The sequence below is a fragment of the Macrobrachium nipponense genome, chromosome 42, assembly GCF_015104395.2.
Source record: "Macrobrachium nipponense isolate FS-2020 chromosome 42, ASM1510439v2, whole genome shotgun sequence".
In the NCBI taxonomy this organism is placed as follows: domain Eukaryota; kingdom Metazoa; phylum Arthropoda; class Malacostraca; order Decapoda; family Palaemonidae; genus Macrobrachium; species Macrobrachium nipponense.
Window position 1 is genome coordinate 50,064,077 of NC_061103.1, and position 19,381 is coordinate 50,083,457.

Here is a 19,381-nt window from a genome sequence, read left to right on the forward strand (position 1 = left end):
AATTTCATGTTGAATACAACAATAAATAATTGAAGGTTGTAGCTTTTCTCATTTTTGAAATATTTGCATATAAATCACAATAAATAGAAAAAAACCACGTTCGGTCAACTTTGACTCTACCGAAATGGTCGAAAAACGCAATTGTAAGCTAAAACTCTTACAGTCTAGTAATATTCAGTCATTTATATTCATCTTGAAACAAATTCGAAGTCTCTAGCACAATATTTAGATTTATGGTGAATTAAAAAAAAAAAAAAAAACTTTCCTTCCCTCAGTGCGCGGTGCCACAAATCTCCGAAATGCGTACGTCCCATTCTCGGAATATTTGCCCTGTTTCATATTAGGCATTTCATAGAGTTTTATATATGAAAATGTGCGCAATTTCATGTAGAATAAAACAAAAAATATTTGAAGGTTGTAGCTTTTCTAATTTCCGAAATAATTGCATATAAAAAGAAATATATAAAAAAATTTGACATTCGGTCAACTTTTAACTCGTCAGATATGGTCGAAAACTGCAATTGTAAGCTAATACTCTTACAGTATAGTAATATTCAATCATTTGTCTTCATTTTGAAAGAAATTTGAAGTCTCTAGGACAATATTTAGATTTATGGTGAATTATTGAAAAAAATATTTGTTTACGTTCGCGCGTTATGAATTCATGCATTATTTTGTGATAATATTTTCTCTGTGTTGCTTGTATTGTTTTAAAATGTGTTATATACCAAAATAATCGCAATTTAGTGTACATTACAACGAAAAAAAAGTAACTTGTTACCTTTAACCGTTTTGCGCACAGCGGGATTTGAATACAATTATATATGAAATTTTGTTTTTGCGCTATCATATATCTCATTATTTATATATGATAATGATATTTTTTTTCATTTTTGATGGTTGCATACTAAATTTCAGCCAATGACAAAAAAAGGAGCCAAAAATGAACTCTTAATCTTGAAAAGTAAGTGCGCTGTGATTTTTTGAAAAAAATATTTTTTCCGCTTCCTCGCTCACTCCGAAACACCTCCGGCACACGGGAGACAATTTTTATTTTACTGCTTCGGCGTTTAAGGGTTAGGATGAGTTGCATAATGAGACTACGTGGTGAAAGAGTTTGGAAGGAACTGTGCAACACATGGAGGCCTGTTATAGTGCCAGCATAAAGTAATGCAACCCAAAACAGTGGAAGGTGTACGAAGATAAGTAGTAGCAGAAGTTTGTGAAATGTTGTCACATCCATAGCACTTCTTCATGGGTCACATAGATAGTAATATTGTTAGTACCAAGAATGTAAATGTTAGTTTTATATAAGTAACTTACCAAGTAATTAGTACTTAGCTAACAATTATGCTTGCATCTCATCCTAATTAAAAAATTTGCAAACAGTTGACTTTTGCAAAAGGGGTGTGACAGACCCCGTCCACTGCAACGTGAACTAGCGAGCAACCGAAGCCAACAGCATCATTCTAATTTATGCTGTGCAGTCGACAACACAGTCTTGCTCATGCATTCATTGTTCATCGGTTTGTAGAAGTCTGTGAAATATCCTCTTTAGTTCTCAACTGGTACCTCTTTGGTTCGATTTGCTGCTATGATGCACATAACCATGTGCAGTAAGTGTAGGGTGTAAGTTTGTACAAGAGAGCTTACTTGTTTGGAGTCAAAGGACCTGAATAAATTGGAGAAAAGTAGGATTAGAAAGGCAGCCGCTTGTGCCGTAAGTAGGACGTCTGTTAGTAGAGATTCTTCACCTAGGCCTAAGATAGACCCCGGTCTTGCACTTACCTCTTCTAAAAATGACTTTCTCCCATCCTCATTCTTCTTTCTATTCCCCCACCCACTCCCAGGCTCAGCGCCATGCTACTGAACCGATGCCATTGCCAGTCTCAAATCTAGGATTAATTCCAGATTTGGTAGGAAATTTAACCTAGTTGTAACTTAGTCATCTGAGATAAGGGTGACCCTTCAAGTCCTCATGGATGAGGTTGAGAGTGTGTGTGACAAAGTGAATAGTGATAAAGTGTTAGTGGAGGAGGTGGTTTCCCATCCCATCAGCTCTCCTAGACGAAGGTCACTGTCCCGCTCCCCTGCTCCAGTTAGAAGACATACCGGAGGTCCAAGGAAAGCTGATGGGGTTTGCCCACAGATTGCTGCCCCCTTTATCCCTCCTTTTGTTAAATCCCAGGATTTGACTGTCTGCCATTGGAAAGGCATATCAGTGGATATGCGCCGCTTATCATCTAGTTCAGATTTGGAGTCGAATCACAGGCATTGCACCTGTCTTGTCACAAGGCTCCCACACCTGAGAGTCCAGTCATGGCTGCACTCCCATCACTGTCTCCCGTGCTTCCTGCTGTCTCCTGTTTTTCATGCACCTGTGATTACAGCAGACTTTTAACACTGCGCCATCTTCTTTCAGATGCTCTTCTCATCCTCTGTAACAAGTTCGAGCTTCAGAATTGGATGACCCCTCTCTCGCTCCATTCAAGGATCAACTTACGGAGATCCTCAATTATATCAGGAAAGCTCCTCCCTCAAGAGATACCAAGACTGCTCCTGACGTACCATCTGTTTCTTCAGGAGATGAGGATACAAAACAAAAATCTGCAACTTACTGCTTACAACTCTCTAAGGCTCAGCTCGATTTATCTCGCCCTCCCAAGGTGGTGCTGTCTACCTTCTCTAAGAAAGCCTTGAAAGTGGTCACATTTCCATACCCTCCCTCTCACTTAATCAAGAGAACCTATCGGCCTTATGCAACTGGACCCCTTAGTAAAGAATCTTTTCAAGGTTTTGGAAGTGTTCAGTTTCCTAGATTGGACAGTGGGAGCCCTCACAAGAAGATTGAACATGCAAAAGGATTAGATGATGCTGTTACTGCAGACCTTTTGGGCATGCTTTCTTGCACTGATAAAGCAATTCAAGATGCCTCTTCTGAACTTGGGTCTCTTTTCGCTTTTGGAGTGCTGAAGAAGAGGGACCTTTGGTGTTCGTTCACTTCGTGAGGAGGTTTAAGTTGTTGCAGAAATCTACCTTGCTTTTCCCACCTCTGGACCCATCTCGTCTTCTTCCTCAGGCGATGGTAGAGCAAATTGCTTTGGATCTGCAGAAGAAATCTACCCAGGATCAACTGACGCAGTCATTGCATCGCCCCAAGACTTCTTTGATTGTGTCCTCTTGCCAGAAGTTTGTGTCCACTTCAGCAGCACTCCTTTAGTGAGAAGAGACCTTAGTCTCAGTCTACGCCTCGCTCCAGCCTGTGCTTTTCAGTCAAAATCCTCCAAGAAGCACTCCTCCTCCAAGCTCCAGATAAAGATGTGAGCCAGAAGTCCTTCATGCTCCAGTGGGAGCCAAACTTCTCTTATTCTGGGAGAAGTGGAATCACAGAGGAGCAGAACCGTGGATTGTCAGGGTATGAAAGGAGGGCTACTGCATCCCAGGTTTGGAGACCCACCTTTTGTCTCTTCTCCCATCACATTGATGGCATACTTACGGCTCGGAGAGGTATTTGGTTCTTTCGAAGAAATTATCCTCCCTCCTTCTGAAGAATGCCTTAGACGAAGTAAAAGACACAAACTCCCAAGGCTTCTACATTCACCTATTCATAGTTCCCAAAGCATCCTGGAGCTGGAAGCCGGTATTAGATGTAAGCACCCTCAGTTGCCCTGTAGTAAAGACCAGTTCAAGATGAAGACGAGCCAGTCAGTCATGGCCTCCATTAATTTGGGCAATTGGATCATCACTGGATATGCAAGATGCATGTTTTCATATCCCCATCAGATGCCAGGAAATATCTCTTGTTCACCTTCCAAGGAAAGGTTTTTCAATTTTGGTCCCCGTGTTTTGGCCTCTCCACAGCCCCTCAAGTATTCTCTCGTGTCCTGTCTCCTCTCACCAAATAGCTCCATCTAGTGGGTATCAACATCAGCCTTGATCTATCTAGACAATTGGCTTCTTCACTCCCCTTCGAAGGAAACATGCACGAAGGACCTTCAAACAATACTCTCAAAAATTGGGAATCCTAAATTGCCAGAAGTCCCAGTTTTTCCAGCTCAGCAAGATTCTTTATTTGGGGATGATTCTCAACTCTAGGACCTTTCGGGCTTTTCCGTCCCCCAAGAGAGTCGCAGACTACATTCAGATGGTCAACAAGTTCTCTCTCTCTCGTCGTGGGCCCCTCAGTGGATGAGCCTTCTATGAACACTGTTTTCAATTGCAACCTTCGTTCCATTGGGCAGGTTGCACATGAGAAATCAATTCTTCCTCAAAGCCAAATGGGACAGGAAGACTCAACTGGACTCGATTGCCTTTCCTATCACTCGGGAGGTGAAGACAGATCTCCAGTGGTGGCTTCCAGACAGAAGATTTTCACCGGCGAGATCCGTTCGACTTCTACTCAAATGCCTCAGATCTAGGCTGGGGAGCCCTTCAAGGGAAACAAGAGGTTTCTGAGACAGGGCCCCCAAAATAGACAAATCTCCACAATATCAAGGAATTGAAGGCCATTCATCTGGGCCTCCTTCATTTCTCTTCGTCCTTGCACCACAACACACAGCCCTGTTGTATATCAAGAAACAGGGGTGCATACTCTTCTTCCATCTGTCAGATGGCAAAAGAACTGGTTCCGTTACCATGACACTCATCACAATTCATTCGAGGGAAATTGAATGTCCCGGTGGTGGAGCTGAGTCGTCGGAGACATGTTCTTCCCACCGATTGGACCTGGACAACAGGATTTGCACTGACCTGTGGAGATTGTGGGGCAGATCCTTCGTAGATTTGTTTGCAACATCGAGGAACAACTGCCTTCCTCTTTTATGTATTCCAGCCCTGGATCCCCTGGCTTAGGCAACAGACACCATGCTGTTAGACTGGTTGGGTCTGGACCTCTCTATCTTCCCTCCCTTCAGCTTGGTCACAACAATGTTTTGATGACACTCATCGCCCTGTTCTGGTCCACGAAGGAATGGTTCCCGGATCTTCTACATCATCTGGTAGACTCCTGCGGCTGCTTCCCCAAAACCATGGTTACTTAGAAAACTGCACTTCATGAGATACCACAAAGGGTTGTCCACTCTCACTCTAACAGGCTTCAGACTCAAGAAATTCATGAGAGCAAAAGGATTTTCAAGAGCAGCTGCAGAGGCTATTGCAAAATGCAGACGCCAGTTTATGAAGTGGGCAGTGTACCGTAGATGGTGCTTCAGACATCACATCTTGTCTTCTGAAAAATCTGTAGCCCAGATTGCAGATTTTCTTCTGAAACTTCTGTAGCCTAGATTGTGGATTTTCTTCTCATCTTGAGGACTTCTAAGAACCTATCCTTGTCCACCATTAAAAGTTACTGGGCCATGCTCTCCTCGGTTTTCAAGCACTGAAATTTGGATCTTTCTATTAATCAAGATCTTCATGACCTATTGAAATCTTTTGATACATCCAAACAGCAGAAGTCTGGAGTGGTATCTTGGAACTTGGATGTAGTCCTTAAGTGGCTTACTGGCCCTCCTTTCGAGCTGCTCAGTTCCACTTCCCTCAAGAACCTCATGCAGAAAACTGTTCCTAGTAGCCATGGCCATGGGTAAACGCATGAGCTATATGCAATAGATAAAATTCAGTTTCTCCCAAAGCAATGCAGATTGTTCTTTCACCATGGGCTTCCTTGCTAAGAACAAAGATCCTAGTAGGCCACTTTAGTGACCTGATATCTGAAACACACTCCCGGATCCAGAACTCTTTCCCGTTACTTAAAGTTAGAGCTGATGCGGTCAGTGCAATAGCCACCTCTCTCTCTTTCAAGCATAGCTTGTCACTCTCATCTATCCTTCAGTCAACTTATTGGAGGTGTAAGTATCTTCGCGTCGTACTATAGAAGAGAAAGAGAGGAGAGCATATTTAAAAACTTGCAGTACCCTTGGTCCATTGGCAGTGGCTGGCATGGTATTGGGTGAGGGAACATAGGAGAGAAATGAACTCTCTTTTATCTCTTCTTTTGGTAAGGGTGTCTAGTTTTTGGGGAGCCCGGGAGGTACATGGTACCTGGAGGACCCACCAGTTTATTGGTGGTTTAGTGGTTTTTAATATTGATATGCTGTAAAGTGACAGGTTATTTCTCAGGTCTTGTTGATATGCTGTGCCTATGGCAGGGCCATAAATTATCTATATTACATCTAATCAGCAGTCAGATTCCCTGCAGTTGCGCACACTGCAGGTTAAGATGAGCACCACCAGAGACAGCATCTCCCTGCTGTAACACACTTACCAGTTAAGGAAGTGACAAGCCCTGAATTAGATTAGTCCATTCATCCTATCCGGCTGTCAATGTGGGATTCAGCTCTGTAATTCCTTGGTAAGTTACTTATATAAAAATATTTTTATAACAAAATTAGGTTTTATATAGGTTATACTTACCAATTAATTACTAAATCAGGGCCTGCCCTCCTCCCCTCTGATTTTGATGAACATTGAGGCAATAAATTAGAATGCTGTTGGTTTCTTTTGCTTGCTAACGCCCATTGCAGTGGGTGGGCCTGCCTCCTATTTGCAACAGTCACTTGTTTGTGAATTTTTCAATTTAGGATGCCGTGCAAGCAACTTTGTTAGTTAAGTATTAACTTGGTAAGTATATATACATAATGCAATTGACTGAGCTCTTTATAAATGTAAATTTTCATACAATGAACTTACCTGTCAGATATATACATAGCTAAGACTCCGTCGTCCCCGACAGAAATTCAAATTTCGCGCCACTCGCTACCGGTAGGTCAGGTGATCTACCTGCCTGCCCTGGGCGGCAGGACTAGGAACCATTCCCGTTTTCTATCATATTTTCTCTGTCGCCGGTGTATCATCATTTTGTTACTAACCTGCCTGACTGGAATTCGCTTTTCAAGACTTTATTGATCATCTTTATTGGGATTTCTTGGTGACGTACTGGATCGTGTTTTGGGCATTCGCTACTGTGGACTGGATTTGGACTTGCTTTTGATGTTTTTCTAATAGAATGTCTGATTCAAGTGTTAGTGTGAGAGTGTGTGTGAATGTAGGCTGCAAGGTGAGGATACCGAAGGCTTCGGTTGATCCTCACACTGTATGTCGTAAATGTAGGGGGTTTGACTGTTCTTTGGCTAACACCTGTATTGAGTGTGAAAAGTTGGATGCTAATGAATGGAAGACTCTAACTTCTTACTTGAAGAAGTTAGAGAGGGATAGGATTAGACGGGCTGCACAAAAGAGTGTGAGTACAAGGCCTATTGAGCCTTTTTCTGAGTCTAACTCTCCTTTTGTTAATGAATATGATTCTCCCTATGTATCTGAATCCTCACAGGCTTTGCATTCGGATTCGGCTTCTGAAATCGCCAATCTGAAGGCTACTCTTCGTAAAATGAAGACAAAGATGGCGGCCATGCAAGGTAAGGCTAGTGATTGTGAATTACAAAGTGAAGTGAGTGTTCCCAGTGTTGTAGGAGGGGGCGTTCTGACCGTCCCTGCGATGCTCCCAGGCCTAGACCTCTTCCAAAACTCACATACCCAGAGGAGTAGGAAAGTCGAAAGTCGTACGGAGGTTGTGGGGAATCCCCAACGGTCAGGCGTCCTTCAGCAGGTTCGTTTCGTTACAGTCTGCTCAGGACCGCTCAAATAGAAGCGTCCTACGAGATTGTTTCTCGTCGTCCGGTTCTCCTTACCTAAACGAGGGTGGAAGGACTCTGATCTTTCTAGGCCACTGAAAAGGCATTGGAAAGAGCGCGCGTTCGACTCGAGCCCGGAGCGCTTCTCGGAGGAAGCTCCTTCTTCTATCAAGAAGGCTAAGCTGGTTTCGACGCCTCCTAGAGCTGTATTTGATGATCGCACTCCTTCGAGTTCTCCTGCTTCTTACTGAAGAGGACGCTGGGGTGGCTTCCAAGAGGATTTTGCTTGCAGTTCAAGAGCAGATTGCCTCTTTGGTTGGAGTTCTTTCAAGGGATCCCCCTCGCAAGAAGGACGCTAGACTTCCTATTAAGAAGTCTCGTCTTCTTTCTCCAGCCAGACGTGAAGCGTCCGCCAGACATGGGACGTCTTCCAGGCACGAAGAGTCGTACAAACGTCAGGATCTATCCGAGCGAGTTGCTCGAGATCAGGATACGCTCAGGCCTGAGGCGCCAGCCAGGCGCGAGGCGCCAGTTAGGCGTGAGGATTCAGCCAAGCGCGAGGCGCCAGCCAGGCGCGAGGAGTTGCGTGAGGCGCCAGACAAGCGCGAGACGTCAGCCAGGCGCGGAAGATGCCAGCCAGGCGCTACACGCTCCAGCCAAGCGTGAAGCGCCAGCCAAGCGCGAGGCGCAAGACAAGCGCGAGGCGCCAGACCCAAGGCGCGAGGAGCTGTTCAGGCACGCAGGAAGTCAAGCAAAGACGCGAGACTTCTTTTAGACGTGAGAGAGAGTCGGTTTCACTCTATGAGCCCCTCTCCTAGTAGGAGTTTGTCACCAGTAGAGAGAGAACGGGATGAAGATCCTCTCGTTTTTCAGGCCGAATTCTCCACAAGGTGGAGAAGGAGATTTGGAAGAAGAGGGTGACGGGAGAGAAGGAGTCTCGAACTATAAAGTTTCTAACTGACCTTCTTTTACGAGAATACGGAGATTCTTTTAACTCCTGCCGCTCCTCCTTCGCCTCGATCACTGTTTTCGAGTGCGATTGTGCCTAAGTCTTCGTCGGTCCTTGAAGATGAGACCTACGATCTCTATGAAGAGAGCTTCAGTCCTTAGACAAATGGATGTTGTCTAAGAAGGATCTGGGCAGGACCACCTTCTGTATGCCTCCAGCCATACTTTCTGGCAAGAGAGGTTTCTGGTACCGAACTGGGGAGAACATGGGCCTTTCTCTTCCAGCGGCAGCCAAGAAGCGGGGGACTTTTTTTTCAACCTTGGTTGACTCGTCAAGGAGACACGCTTTGAATGGAGCTCGCGTGTCTTGGGCTATTTCGGAGAACGATCCATCTCCTCAAGGGACTCTTCCATATTTTGGAAGTGTTTAATTTTCCTCAGACTGGTCCCTTGGGGTGATGTCTAAGAAAGCTCATGACTCGGATGGTCTTGACCCCGAAGTCATTCTCAGTATTCTTGCTTGTATTGACAAGGCGGTACAAGACGGATCGGGAGAAATCTCCTCTCTTTTCGGAGCAGTACTCCTTAAGAAGAGGAGTATTTTTAGTTCATTCCTAACCAAGGCGGTTTCTCCCTCCCTCACAGAGAGCAACCCTGGTTTTCGCTCCCATGTCTGACTTCCTGTTTCCTTCTCAGTTAGTGAAGGACATTTCTCGATCACTGACTGAGAAGGCGACTCAGGATCTTCTCCTGCAAACTGCAAGGAAGAAGAGACCTCTTGTTTCTGTTGACAAGAAAGGACCGACTTCTACGGTTCAGCCCTTTCGAGGAGGGCCTCTCTCCAGAGCTACCTCTAAGAGAAGAGGTCTTGAGAGGAGAGGTAAGGCTCCTTCCCGTCCCTTTAAGAAAGGGAAGTGAGACAGACAGCCTCCAAACACCAGTGGGGGCCAGGCTTCTCGAATTTGCAGACGCCTGGTCACTCATAAACTCAGACGCCTCTTCCATGTCCATAATCAGGAAGGGATATCTTATCCCCTTCCAAGACAGTCCTCCACTAACGACCATTCCGCGGGAACTGTCAGCAGATACAGGGACCCTGTACTGAGGGATACTCTTCGTCTGATGGTGAATCAAATGTGGGACAAAAGAGCTATAGAACTGGTTCCAGAGCAAAACTCTCCGGGGTTTTACAATCGGCTTTTCCTGGTTGTGAAAGCCTCGGGGCTGGAGACCAGTTCTAGATGTCAGCGCTCTGAACAAGTTCGTTCGAAGGGAAGAAGTTTCTCTATGGAGACGTTCGGGCCGCTCAGTCCTTGCGGCGTTACGTCAATGGAGATTGGAATTGGTGTCCCGCTGGATCTCCAGGACGCCTATTTTCATGTCCCGATTCACCTTCGTCGAAGAAGTACCCCTCCGTTTCATGACGGGGGGAAGATCTTTCAGTTCAGGGCCTTGTGTTTCGGCCTGTCCACAGCTCCTCAGGTCTTCACAAGCCTGATGAAGAATGTGGCGAGGTTTTTCTTCACCTCAAAGGCGTTAACATCTCTCTATATTTGGACGATTGGCTCATCAGGGCCAGAACAGAGAGACAGTGTTTGGAGGACCTTTCTTTGACCCTAGACCTGATAAAGGCGTTGGGACTACTCGTGAACCTCGAGAAGTCACAGCTGATTCCCAGACAGAACTTTAGTCTATCTGGGGATTCAGATGGATTCTCGGGGTTTTCGAGTATTTCCTTCGCAAGAGAGAATCGTGAGAGGCTTGGAAAAAGTCTCTCTTCTTAGGGAAAGAACGAACTTCGGCGAGGGAATGGTTAAGCCTACTAGGCACCCTTTCCTCGCTCGAACAGTTCTTTCCTCTAGGAAGACTACATCTTCGCCCTCTTCAGTTTTTCCTAAGGAGATCGTGGAACTGGAAGACGGGACTTCTCTCCGACAGTTTTTCTCCTTCCAATGGAGATGAAACCACACACCTGCAATGGTGGTTGTCCCCTCTAAAAGAGAACAAGGGAATTTCTCTGGAAGTTCCGAACCCAAGCCGAGTGTTGTATTCCGACGCATCGGAGAAGGGTTGAGGCAACACTAGGACCGAGAGAAGTGTCAGGCACCTGGAAGGACAGCACAGGTGTCCTGGCACATAAATTGCAAAGAACTTCTAGCAGTTCATTAGCGCTAAAGTTCTTCGAACCCTTTGTGACGAACAGTGTGGTCCAAGTGAATGTGGACAACACTACCTCCGCCCTGTCCTACATTCGGAAGCAGGGAGGAACACACTCAGTGTCGCTTTACGAGATAGCAAGAGATCTGCTAATTTGGGCCGGCCTCACAAAGAAACATCGCCCTCCTAACAAGATTTGTTCAGGGGACGAGAAACATCAGGGCGGACAGACTGAGCCGGAGAAGCCAGGTCCTTCACACAGAATGGACTCTTCCATTCAGAGGTGTGTCAGAAGTCTTTGGGATCTTTGGGGCACTCCTCACGTAGATCTGTTTCGCCCATTCCTTTCCAAAAGGGCTGGAAGTCTTTTGTTCAGTGGTGGAAGACCCAAGAGCTCTCGTGGTCGACGCCTTCCTGCTGGACTGTCTCATGTGGACGTGTACGCTTTCCCCCCTTTCAAAATCCTGGGACAAGTGTTGAGAAAGTTCGTAGCGTCCAACGGGACAAGGATGACCCTGATAGCCCCGTTTTGGCCAGCACAAGATTGGTTTGCAGAGGTGCTGGAGTGGACAGTAGACTTCCCAAGATCCCTTCCAAAAAGGATGGATCTTCTCAGACAGCCACACTTCGAGAGGTTTCATCAAAACCTCCCCGCTCTCGCTCTGACTGCCTTTCGACTATCGAAAGACTTGTCAGAGCGAGGGGGTTTTCTCGCGAAGCTTGCAAGCGCTATCGCTAGAGCCCGCAGAGCTTCACTAGACGAGTCTATCAGTCGAAGTGGGAGGTATTCAGAAGGTGGTGTAAGTCTAAGAAGTTGTCCTCCTCCAGTACCTCTATAACCGAAATCGCCGATTTTCCTATTGTTCTTGAGAGAGGTCTCTCATTTGTCTGTATCGACAATCAAAGGATACAGGAGCATGCTGTCGGCAGTATTTAGAAACAGAGGCCTAGACATTGCTGACTATAAAGATCTGCACGACTTGATTAGATCGTTTGAAACGACAAAATCGAAGGAACTAACTCCACCCAGCTGGAACCTGGACGTAGTTCTCAAGTTCCTTTCGTCTGACAGATTTGAGCCTCCCCACGTAGCTTCGTTCAGGGATATAACAAGAAAATGCTTGTTTCTCTATCTTTGGCGACAGCCAAAAGAGTTGGCGAACTTCATGCCCTAGAAGATGAAGTCGGTTTTTTTTAACAAAGACTCGGCCTTTTGCTCGTTTGTAGAACTCTTTTTCTAGCGAAGAATGAAAATCCATCGAATCCCTGGCCCAAGAGATTCGAGATCAAAGGCTTATCGAGTCTAGTAGGGAGAGAAACAGAAAGGTCTCTTTGCCCGGTAAGAGCCTTGAAGTTCTTCTTACAAAGAAAGAAACAAAGTGGAGGCTCTAGACAAAGTCTTTGGTGTTCGATTAAGGACCCCACAAGAATCATGTCTAAGAACGCATTAGCTTTCTTCATTAGGAGCGTCATTCGGATGCTCACAAGTTCTGTCCTGACGACTCTTTTCCGCTTTTAAGAGTAAAAGCACATGAAAGTTAGAGCAGTGGCGACGTGTCTCTCTTTTCAGAAGAATATGTCATTAAAGAAAATCATTGACACGACATATTGGAGGCTGGCCCCAATTCAGGTTTTTGCATCTCACTATCTTAAAGACGTTGCGTGACCTACGAGAAATGTTTTTCTCTCGGACCATGTGTATCGGCGGATACAATACTGGGTACGGGAGCAAACACCAATCCTTAAAATTTGTACATACCTTCTACTAGATAGTTCTAGATTTCCTGCTGACAAAGAGGGCTCGGTGCTGCACTGGCGGCCAGTCACTGTTGTTCAGTAAGGAACTCTTGTGATATCTTTTAGGGGAGTATTAAAAATTTTTTTTTTTTGAGAATTTTTGTATAAATGAGTTTTTCGTTTCGAGTTATGGGTTGTTTGTTATGAGTTCGGGGCTAACTCAGAGCAATTTCATATAACTAACATGGTGGTTTAGGATCAGGTGGTCGGGATTGGTTATGCTCCTTCACAAGGTGTGTTGTCATAGAAGTGGTCCAGTACCCATTGACAAAGTCCTTTTAGGCTCTGCCGAGTAAGCGGTTCTTATACCCATCGACAGACCCACAAGAACTAGCCATAGATCTAATATCTCGCTAAAAGTTTTGAGGTGATGCAGACTACCGGGCTACAGCCACGAAGTCTACCACCTATCAGGTAGGAACCAAGGTTTTTTTTTTTTCTTTTATACCTACAACATATGTTGTTTACCTGTCTATTCCATATTAGCTGTCTCTGACCCTCCACCAAAGGGTGCCAATCAGACTTATGTATATATTCTGGAACAGGGTAAGTTCATTGTATGAAAATGATATTGTTATAATACAATAAAGTTTCATACATACTTACCTGGCAGATATATACGATTAATGGCCCACCCAGCCTCCCCGCAGGAGACAGGTGGAAGAGAGAAAATATGATAGAAAACGGGAATGGTTCCTAGTCCTGCTGCCCAGGGCAGGCAGGTAGATCACCTGACCTACCGGTAGCGAGTGGCGCGAAATTTGAATTTCTGTCGGGGACGACGGAGTCTTAGCTATGTATATATCTGCCAGGTAAGTATGTATGAAACTTTATTGTATTATAACAATATCATTTTATGACATGAAATTTTGGTATAGTACTTGAGAGGTGATTTATGAAGCAGGTGCCACTTCACATGGCTGAAGTATGTCTAGAAACACTTTATTAATATCTTTTTATTAGTATATACCTATACATATACTTAATGCTGTGTGTTCAAGAAATAATTTTCATGAGACTTATATTTTGATCAGATTTTTTTTCCCGTTTTATTTTAATCACAATTTTGAACAGGACTTGTTATACAGTGGCACCTCGTTTCTCAAACGTTTCTTATGGCGGACTTTCCGTTTTTCAAACGAAATTTTCGAGAAAATTTTGTAACGTTTGTTGAACAAATGCTTGTACTTCAAACTGACTGGTTATCTAGTTTATACTTTTATTCGATGGTCCACTGGGCTTAACAAGTTGAACTATATTTAAAAAAAAAATTTCATTTACAATATATAGTTTAATGATAACCATGTTTGACAAAATAAATAAATACATAAAGCATTTAATATAAAATTTAGCTTTCAATATAACATTTAGCATAAAAGATGTATAAAATTGTATGTAACTGTGGAGACGTGACGCCCACCTGCCTTGAGACTGAACGAGGGAGCATTGATATATTGAGGAGAGGAGGAGAAGAGAGACTTAAAATATTAATGTACTGTATGTATGTAAAAGCAATAACAATTCACATAAAAAGGGAATTTCCCATTAAATTTAACATAATGATAAAATATGAAAACAATCCAATGCAATACAGAAAAAGTCTTAATTGAGCCAGTGTTCTGTGCGCCAAGTGAGATGGTCTAGTTTAACAATATTAGCAAATTAATAAATAAAAAAACAAAGCTTTTCACAATAAAATTTAGCATACACAAGTAACAAACTCATTCGTCATTGCGGTTATACACAGCTAACTTAAGGGGGGGGCATTTATATTTTTGAGGAATAATGAATGAATGATTTTAAGTCATTTGAGTGTATGGTGGTTTTTTACTGTTGAGGAGAGAAGAGACAATAAAATATTTATAATATGTATCTAAAAGCAGTACCAATTTGCATAAAAAATAAGTGTTATTTCACAATAAATTCAACATAACGATAAAACATGAAAACAATCAAATGCAATATAGTACAAATATAAAAAGAAATTAAGAAAAAGCTTGCTTGAGTCAGTGTTTGGTGCACTGAGTGAGATGATAGAGAGAGAGTGAGAGAGAGGAGAGGAGAGGGAAGAATGGCTCTGCTTCCCACTGACTTATCAGCTGAGCTGGGGTGATTATTCTCCCATTTCATTCACTTACACTCGATCACAGATCACTTATTTTTGTTACAGTAAAATAGTGACAATTGCTTTTTACGATTTTTTACTTCTGTGAAAGGAAAGTAACTTAGCTCTGTAATAAACAAACTGGTGCCGCTTTCAGCTTCTGCATGCCTCTGTTTGTTTAAACGGCTTCCTTGTGAAAAGTTATTTTATCTCCTTTTCTTGCAGTCTTGACTTATTACTTTGTTTGCAAAATCCTCATGTTTGTTTTAAGAAGTCTGCTGTTTGCCAACAGTAAGTTGATGTATTGTGGCATAATTATTCTCTTGTGCACTTAAAGATCCAAGTGTAAACACGCTGATTTTCTCTCTCTCTCTCTCTCTCTCTCTCTCTCTCTCTCTCTCTCTCTCTCTCTCTCTCTCTCTCTCTCTCTCTCTCAGACACACTAGCGATTCCTTTGATTATCCTGGTGCCTAATGTGAATAAAATGTTATGAACCTTTGCGTACTGCAACCAATTCAGTTTCCTCAAAGGGTTTCCGTCTCACCTTCCTCCGTCCCCCAGCCGGCCGGGCATCATTTTCACCAAACAGTTCCTAAATTGTACACAAAAAATAAAATTACAAATTTTATTTCAAACAACGTACTGCTTCATTACTTTACACTCTTGATTCAACTTTTGAACACATTAATATTAGAAAAAATATGAAAAGGTTGACTTTTTTGGCTGGAACGAATTATCGTGATTCCCTTTATTTCTTATGGGGATATTTGTTTCATATTTCGAAAAAATCATTCTGTGAGCAGCCTTCTGGAATGCATTAAGTTCGAAGTCTGAGGTACTAGTGTGTATAGTTTTGCTAACCAAACCTGTATTTTCTTTTCAGGATTTTAAGAATGCGAAAACATTTTATGAGAAGAGTCTATCAGAACACAGGACGCCGGAGACAAAAGAACTACTAAGTAAGGTGAGTTTGTCGGAACATGTCATGCTGGTGATGGGAACGGGGTTATAACTGGTGTTTATTGCACTAGTTCATTTAATTGATAATGCTCATGTTGTTTTATAGAAAATACTCTGTAATCACTGGCAACCTAAGGAGACCATCCAGAAATGCTTGAATTACTGTTATTGATTAAAGGGATTTGGTTTTAAGTTATTCCAGAAGATTTTGGTATACTAACATATATTTCCATCAAGATTGGTATTACATAGAGACACTCATTTTTTTTAGGATTATTGCTTCAGGATATGTGTATTTAGATATAAAACAGTTGAAAATTGTTAATAACTAAAATACGACAATTCCTCGAAATTCACCGGTCAGCACACCCTTAAAGGTATATTGAATTTTAGTTATTATTAGTTTTCAACTGTTTTATGTCTAAATAAACATCCTGAAGCCATAATGCTAAGCATTTTTTATATTGGTTTATTAACAATTTTGTTCATCACTTGTATGACATTGTGAACCACAAATTGTGAAAAAGATTTGTAAAATATGTCTATGAATAATTCTGGATAGGATCAAGTAAGTTATTCACTGTTTTATTTGTAAGTAAACTTATCTAGAAACTTGATTGCTAAAAAAAGAAAAGAAAAGCTTAGATTGGTTCATGGACAATTTTGTTCATCGCTTGTAATGCAATGCACAGTGAATGACAAATAGTAAAAAACAAAGAATCTAAATGATTCTGGATAGAATTAAGTTTGATGAGTTATTTCATTTTGGACCTGGGTTTATATGTAAATAAATATATCTTGAATTAATATTGCTAAAAACCATTTTTAGATTGGTTTATGGACAATGTTGTTTCTTTTGTACGCAAAAAGGAAAGGCATGCCAATCAGATGCGAAAAAAATTTATTCAAAAATACTTTGTTCAAAACTTAATGCTCATTTCTCCAAATTTAATGAAAATTAAATTTTAGAGTGTAGTATAACTTTACTATATCTTTATTTTGTTGTTGGGAAAATTGCTATTCTGTGTTACTTTTAATTTTGCATATTAAATTTGAAGTGATTTAACAATTTTTTCAACTGCAAAACAAATGAACTAAGAGGTCAAATTTCTAAATTTCTCAAGAAAGAATTTACATTATTAGCTGTAAAATGAGTGGTAATAATTTTAAGCAAATCCCTTCAATCATAAGGTAGAAACAGTCATTCCCCTTAAACTTTAGGAACCATTGTTTTATTAAAATACAATATATGGTCAAGTTACTGTATGCCTTGGAAAAGATTGTCACAAAGCTCTATGCAAAAGTTTTAGATTTTGATAAATGTTTTTCTAATCCTACTTTCAAGTATGTTTTAGTCAAATAGAATTTTGCAGGTTCTGGTAGTTGGTTTTGCCTATACTTGGATATTTTGTCCTCAGTGCCTGTTATTAACTTATTGAAGACATAATCTAAAGGTGAAATGTTGACTTTACAGTTAGAAAAGATAATTAGAGAAGAAGAGCGCAAGGCCTACATAGATCCTGTGAAAGCAGAGCAGGAGAAGGAGTTAGGAAATGAAAAATTCAAGAATGGCGATTACCCAGCGGCTATCAAACATTATTCAGAGGCCATAAGAAGAAACCCTGACGACCCAAAGATTTACTCCAATCGTGCTGCTTGCTACACTAAACTAGCTGAGTTCAACTTAGGGCTGAAGGATTGTGATGAATGCATACGACTTGACCCTAAGTTTAGTAAGTATCCCGTCTGTACTACAGCCTTGTTGCATTCGTCCTTTTTTTTTTTTTTTTTTTTTTTTTTTTTTTTTTTTTTTTTTTTTTTTTTTTTTTTTTTTTTTTTTTTTTTTTTTTTTTTAAGGTACTTATCAAATATAGAGACATGAATTGAGCTCATGAATATCAGTAGTAAGGCTTATATACATTCATCAGATTATTTGTTATTATTAACCTCAGATTTGCACCATTAGGTTGTTTACCACAAGTTTCTACACTTGTAGATAAGGCACTCATCACTTCAGGCTTTTATTGTATTCCTCACTTCAGGTTTTTATTTCACTCATCGTATCTGGCTCATATTATTTAGCTATGTCAAATTCAGAAATACTTCCACTTACATCATTCCAATGTGTGTAAATTTTAACTTGTGGATTTTTTTTTTTTTTTTTTTTTTTTTTTTTTTGTTGTTAGAAAAATAAGGAAAATGAAATTTCCTACATCTTTAGTTTGATCAGCAAAAAATGTAAGCCTATAGAAATACAAAATGCATTACAGAAAATAACATAAGTTTAAGATAACAAAAATAAATTTGAAATATATAGAATAATACAATACAGTAGACCCGGACCTCGAGTCTATTAGAACTCAAAATAATCGGATCTCAACGGAAAATTTTGAGTAAACGTGTCATCTGAGCTCACCAAAAATCCGGAAACCGACCTAATGAATCATATGATTTTTGTAAACAAAAGTGGTTCAGTCAGTCGCCACTAATAGGTGTTGTTCCCATGCTCATTTGGTGAGGAAAATAGTAGTAAGAATCACAATTGAACTTAAGATTGTTGAAAATATATAAAGTAAGAGGCATTCTGTGACAACTTAAAATCCTGTGATATTTTCAATGATAGGCTAACCCTTGAAGTGTTGATAGTTGTATCAATAGTTGCCTACAGTCACAACTCGACACTAAAAAGAACATTTGTAACCTAATATTAATGGTAAAAACCAGGTTATTCAAGTGAATCACTAGTGATACAACTTTTGATACTGTAAACAAAACTAATTACAGCAATTACCATAATTAGATGTTAGGATGAGCGAGTTTCTACTTTGTTACCGTAGTAGGATCTCTATCCATAATTCTAAAAACCGAAGAGGTGTAAGCCTAAACATAAATATTTTCTGGAGAAAATGATAATTCAAAAAAGTTAAAACATATTTTATAGAATATAAGCATTGTCATCGTAAGCCATTTGCATTCAATATTGTTTACATTCTCAAAATCTTGGCTGATTGAGCAATTGATATCTTCATTGCCATTACAATTGGCTGGTAGATATGTAATTTATATACTTTCTTGTAAATTAACAAAGTTGTGTTTAAATGTGGCACAATAATTGATTGTATGAGCGTAAAGTGTGATTTCGCTATTTTTGAACATCAATTTTGCCTGCATTTCTCACACACACACACACACACACACACACCACACACACACACACACACACACACACAGCATGTATTATTACCATATTATCAAATTATATTATGAACAGAACGATCTGGCATGTGCATTCTGGTATTGTTTACATTCGGAATATATCAGCTGATTTCATTTTACTGATATGATCTCTGAGTTAAGATGCTGAATGGAACTTAATTCGCAAAAGCAAACTGGGTTTAAGAATTGCAGCTACATTATTTATAAACGTAGTATATTAAGTAAAGTGCTACATATTTTTTTCAGGCAATGCTTTTGCCTACCAAAACATTTTGCAGTCTGCTCATTAGTCATTATTCGTATAATTTCCCCTCGTGCTTGATTTACGATGCTCGTAAATCGTAGTTCCCAGTCGTGCATGACTTCAAGCCTTGTTGTTTACTAAGCGATAATATAGGTAGTATTTTATAATCAAATTAAAGGGTTTTGTGATATAGACAGCCCCCCAGTTATCCTTAATATCGGAATTCTTTCTTTCCAATTTTAAAGGCATACATTTATGAGGATCTACTTTCAATGGGTATTACTCCGCTGATAATGATGTCTGATGTCACGCTATAAAGCATACAGC

The 19,381-nt window shown here is 41.1% G+C and overlaps 1 protein-coding gene across 1 annotated transcript in view; it reads left to right on the plus strand.

Moving 5' to 3' along the window:
• The window catches only part of LOC135213201 (stress-induced-phosphoprotein 1-like), a gene marked incomplete at both ends in the record, with an annotated part of 54,799 nt that extends 37,472 nt beyond the window's left edge, over positions 1–17,327 (plus strand). Inside the window, 2 exon segments of the mRNA XM_064247174.1 lie at positions 15,518–15,598; positions 17,069–17,327. Coding sequence (XP_064103244.1) covers positions 15,518–15,598; positions 17,069–17,327 — 340 coding nt within the window.
• Between the last annotated feature and the right edge of the window lie 2,054 nt (positions 17,328–19,381).